General features: G+C 38.5%; 1 protein-coding gene across 1 annotated transcript; it reads left to right on the forward strand.

The window, feature by feature from the left end:
* The first annotated feature begins 3,148 nt into the window (after positions 1-3,148).
* On the forward strand, positions 3,149-4,565 carry LOC140951054 (calcium homeostasis modulator protein 6-like). Its single transcript, XM_073400278.1, has one exon. It carries the CDS (start codon positions 3,216-3,218, stop codon positions 4,260-4,262), a length of 1,047 nt encoding a protein of 348 aa, XP_073256379.1. The 5' UTR covers positions 3,149-3,215; the 3' UTR covers positions 4,263-4,565.
* Positions 4,566-5,260: the final 695 nt, after the last annotated feature.

Below are 5,260 nucleotides of genomic sequence, written 5' to 3' on the forward strand. Positions count from 1 at the left end.
TAACGTAAAATTAAGAAAATAAGCCCCTCCAAATATAAGCCCCCCTGGGGCTTGTACCTGTAAAATTGCCCTCAAATACAAAGTAAAACAAAGCAAAAACGGTAAATTTACTTCCAAATATAAGGCTAGCCCAATCGATTTTGAAACGCAAATTTTCCTCCGTACAGATAAGCCCCTCCGAATATGAGCCCCTCCAAAAATAAGCCCCTCAAAAAGGGCCTTTGAAAAATATCAGCCTCGGGGCTTATTTTCGGAATTTTACGGTAGAAGAAGGAGTACAGAAAACGCTGCGAGACTTACGGAGGAAGAGAAGAAGCCCTTCCCGTCCAACTGACCCGAGAGCGAATGCATTACTGATTAAGAATCTTTTGTTTCAGCATAACGATTCGTAACTCCACTGTATAATAATTACGTATTCTATGTCCGTCGGAAAGACCTTTTTAGGAGAAAATGAATAGGTTTCAACCCTACTGGGTTCAACCGGATGTCCACACATTGTGAAAGTAAGAGAGAAATGGTTCCTATAAGGACAAATTGATAGTGAGTCACACTTTTTTAAGATTTATTTCACAGACTCCAACGTTTCGAAACTTATAATATGTCTCAGTCATCTCATAGTAAATTCAAAAGTAATAATGGTCACTTTTTCAATTAATGTGAAATAGATTTCCTTCTTCAAGAGTAGTGTAGAAAAATATCAAATTCAACAATGACAAATTTCACACTGACTTGCAGACCGTATCTTTAAAGACAGGACTTAAAGGAGCGAGTGTCGGACACGGATGGACAAACTTGAAAAAGATTAAATTGAAACAAATAATTTGAAAACTTGTTAGCCTAATAGTTATTCAAAGTTCACTTTCAGGCGTTGTTTGTATTGTTTGATGTAACTCTTAGAAGGCAAATTATTTGTTGGAGAAGGAGAATGCAATTTTGTCATTGGCAAGTAATTTCTTTAAGAAAACAGCTTTTGAGCCGTATTTTGTCCTACTACTTTTGAGACATTTCTGCCTTTCCTTTCAACTCACAAGCCAAACGAAAACATCGCCATCATCATCAAACTATAACAAATTACAAAAAGAAACCAAAGAACATAAGTTAGGGACGGACCATTAGAAAAGTTATGGGGGGGAGGGGAATTTTCGAGCCGCAGGAATTTTTTTTCGTTATCAAATTCTTTGTATGAATTTTTTTCAGGCCATAGCATGAATATTTTTTAGGATTTTTTGGCGTGCATGAATTTTTTTCATTTAATTTTCCCTTGCGCGAATCTTTTTTTTGTACTTCGCCCCCCCCCCCCCCCCCCCTTCCTCCATAAGTTTTCTAATGGTCCGTCCCTTAAAATAAACGAAACTGCAAAGTATTTACAATGTGAAACGTATATTAATTAATTTACATATTAACATGAACGCATGCACTGATGTACTTAAACTAACTAGACATACGCCGGTTTTACAGTCACAGAGATGCTTTCTTAAAAAAATGAGATTCACGTCTTTCTTAATTTAAAGGCTTTGCCTTGGGCCAAGGTAGTAGTTATATTAAATACATGAAAAAGACCTCGATGAACGAAACTTCAGTGAAACGTACAGTATAGCGTAACATGCGAGTGGAAAAATTGTAAACAAAGGTACAACGCAGGGCAGTGTTAGCGGACCGATCTTTTCAATTTGTTCCTGAATGACCCTTCAGCTTAGAAAGAGATGAGCGCGATGATATATCTTTATTTAAATATGCAGATGATCCTACTTTCTTAGTAACTATCCCTAGACTGGGTTTACCTGGTCGATCTGCATGACATTGCCTTGTCAAATTTTACAGACTGGACGGATGCAAATGGCATGCAATGCGGGGTAACACTTTTAATTAGTAAATTCAAGGAATTACTTTTGCATAGGAATAGGAATGCAACAGCTTATCCAGTGTCACAGTATAACTTAGCTGTATAGATTTTAGATTTTACTTTAGGATTTTTTTTGTTCAATTTACTTGCCAATAAACGTTTTGAAAATAGCTTTTTTCCCGAGATTAAAAAAAAGTATTACCTAGCTGTGTGATTAGATTTTATAATTTTTAATGTTTTTTCTTTACTTGGATACAACTGTACTTTGTGCTTGCTTCTTAAAATTTCAATGTAACATCTGACATGTATTTTTATACGATGAATAAATGATGATAATTATTAAACTACCGTCAGATAAGAGAATTGCTTAAAGAGACTGCAAGAATTACGGTGGCGTTGTACCGCTGCTCCTCTTTCGTTCTAAGAGTTTTTTTGTTACGTTTCTTTCGCAAAGATACAGGACAACAATACCAAAGGTGAGGCAAAGATTCTAGGCTAAGCACTTATCTTATAGGATTACTAGGTAATCTAAACTCACCTTTCGAATGCAGGGAGGAATTATTACTCATTTCTATAATAACGCACCTCATTCATTACCATAAGCATCCTTCTCCATCCAAAGCACGCCCCCCCCCCCCCCCCCCACCCACACACACACACACACACAATTTCTGATTCAGTTCTCTATAAAAAAAATTAGTTACTAAAAATAGGTGTTGTCTTCAACATTATTTGAGTTCATTCGTTACTGTAGTGGTTCTTGCAACGGCCCTTCCAGAGTTCGAAAACGAAATTAAGATCACCTGATGAGAGCATTGGAAATTTCAGTTTTGCGGATTTGACCATTTTTGGGATCGGCTTTGTGCCTCTTGCGGTTTAGAGTTTCCTGGTTGCGTTTGCGGATGCGTTGCGGTTTTCGGTTTTCAGCCAATATTAAAACGGTTTTTCGTATTTGATATTCAGTTAAGTCCGGGCCGTGAGGTTTCCGGTTTTAAACAAAAAGACAATTCCCGAAAAGAAGATTTTTTTCTGATCTGTTGGGCAGTCTTTAGTCGTTCTGTTTTCAGTTTTAAGTAAAAAAGTAATTGCAGAAAAGAATAGCTGTTTTGGACCTTTGAAACAGTTTGCGGTTTTGCGGTTTCTAATATAGACATCCCACCCCAACACTCGAATCGTCATAATTCCATGTTTAGCAAAACCCAACTCATTTGAAACTGAAAACTAATTTTGAATATAAGCTTCCTTTTATTGTAACCTTTTAAATCGCACTAGGCTCATGAGGCTACAACTATTTCATATCAATTCTTAACTAATTCCCGAGTTTTTAAATACTTTATCGTACCTCTAGTTCGCCTACCGTTTGTGAATTGCAATGAATACAATAATATCCAGCCTTACTGTGCTCTTCAAGAAATCTCGCCAATCCTTGATGTATTGCTCTATCGCCGCCTTGACGATGGGAGTCGAGGAGATTGTCGAGGAAGTTGTGTTTAACTGTCCATGTCAAAGACATTTTGCTTATGGACAAGTATTTTTATGGGGCCCGGCCTTCCTTCTGTTTTTCCCAGGAATTTTGCTGGATAAAACTTCATGGCCGCGTACTGGCCCGAGAAAAAGCAACGTAGGGAAGGCCAGGAGCAAACTTGTCCGTCGCTATTTCAAGTTATTATTTGCTGTATTTCATGCAATGACCCGAGCAAGCATTGCTCCAGTCGCCTGGTTGGTTCTATCTTTTTTGCAGCAGAAGTACTACACTTGCGCATACTTTGGACCTCCCGTCGATAGAATTTCAACTGCTACAAATGCAACTGACAGATGCCATTTTAAGCTAGGCATTCGATCAAAAGAGATAGAAGAAGGCTATAAAACACGCAGTCAGATTGCTGGATGGACGCTGTTGCTCGTATTTATGCTCGTTCTTTTTACTTCTGTCTGCATTCGTCGATGGGTAGAAAAAGGAAGGTATCTACGAATACCTAGTCTTGAATACTACAACCATGTTGAGGCCAAAGAAGCTTTAGAGCAGTACCACGCTATGGCAAAAGAGCTAAAAAGAGAAAGAGCAAAACAGGGGATTCATAATTTATTTGAAAAGGTTTTGAGTGAAGATGTTGATTCCCGTTTAAAGGATGTCGGAGCTCTAATACAAGAGAGGTATCATTCGTTTTTCGTCATACCCCCAGAGAGCCCTTCATACAGATCTCCCCAGGGTACATCAGATGATTCCCCTACGTTTTATTCACTGACACAGACCGGAATTTCCCCGGTACTTGTAACCGACGGATCTGCAGAAGAAAGCTTTGAATTTCACTCCAGCTACGTAGATGTTCAGCTGTCATCACAAATTAATGCAGCATCACAAAACCCTAGAAAACTTACAAGGATAATACTTCGTCAAGACTCCATCGACATGAGCTGAAACTCTTCAATTCACCGCGCGGGTTAAAATGTCTGACCAGCTGTCTGACTTAAAGCCAGACTAACCATTAAAAAGGTATGGGGGGTGGCGAATTTTCGAGCTGCATAATTTCTTTTAAATTAACATTCTTTTAGGATTACTTGAAAGGAATGGTAAATAGATGTTAATCCAGATAAAGATCCTGATTACGATAACCAGTTTTTGTCATTGGATTCTTTCTTTGGCTTGCTTCTTTTATTTCTGAGTACCCATTCTACACATGGAATGCTATCTGGCAGTTCACAACATCAATAAAACGTGTCTGAAAAAGTGTCACTGTCCCCACTCCCTCCCCGCCCCCATTGTTTTTTCTTTTGCCTTTTAACTATTGGGTGGGTGAAACTCTGTTTTAAAATTGCTGAGAACACTGAGCAGACCTATTCACTCAGATACTACCTCTAATCTCGCCGGATGTTAGTGGAACATTTTGCCTCGCTTTCGTGTGTTCAACAACACAGATGACCATTGCAACGCTGGCTAAACCATGTCCTTTACCAGTTACTCGACGCAGGGAGTGTCACGATTCTTTCGTCTTAAAGACGATGCCCTTGTTAACACATTATCTGACATCGGACCATAATAAGCCAGTTTTGATTCGGAAATAGTACGGTAATGTAGTTTTAATCGTTCCAAACTGAGCAGATACATGGATAATATGAACAAGGAAGGCGCTATCGCTGTTTAAATTATTCTTTTCGATCGGTTTCATGCTGATATAAACTAAGGGAATTTAAATATCATAATGTTTACTTTGGTGCTTCTTGACACACATTCAGGTATTTCTGCAAGACCGTTTTGATTTTTCAAGTATTTTTCCCCTTATTTTACTGCTCTATCGACACCACGAGGAGTTTCAGACCGGTACCTTTATGGGTGCGAAAACCCTCTTAGGAAAAATTAGTTATTTCTGTTAGGAGAGGATACCCCTATCCCTTGATCCTCTCTTGATTCTCCTGATT

The sequence above is a fragment of the Porites lutea genome, chromosome 10, assembly GCF_958299795.1.
Source record: "Porites lutea chromosome 10, jaPorLute2.1, whole genome shotgun sequence".
NCBI lineage: Eukaryota > Metazoa > Cnidaria > Anthozoa > Scleractinia > Poritidae > Porites > Porites lutea.

What these genes read in the sequence shown, in the direction of transcription:
- LOC140951054 (XM_073400278.1), top strand. Translation starts at nt 3,216, where the DNA reads ATGAATACAATAATATCCAGCCTTACTGTGCTCTTCAAGAAATCTCGC.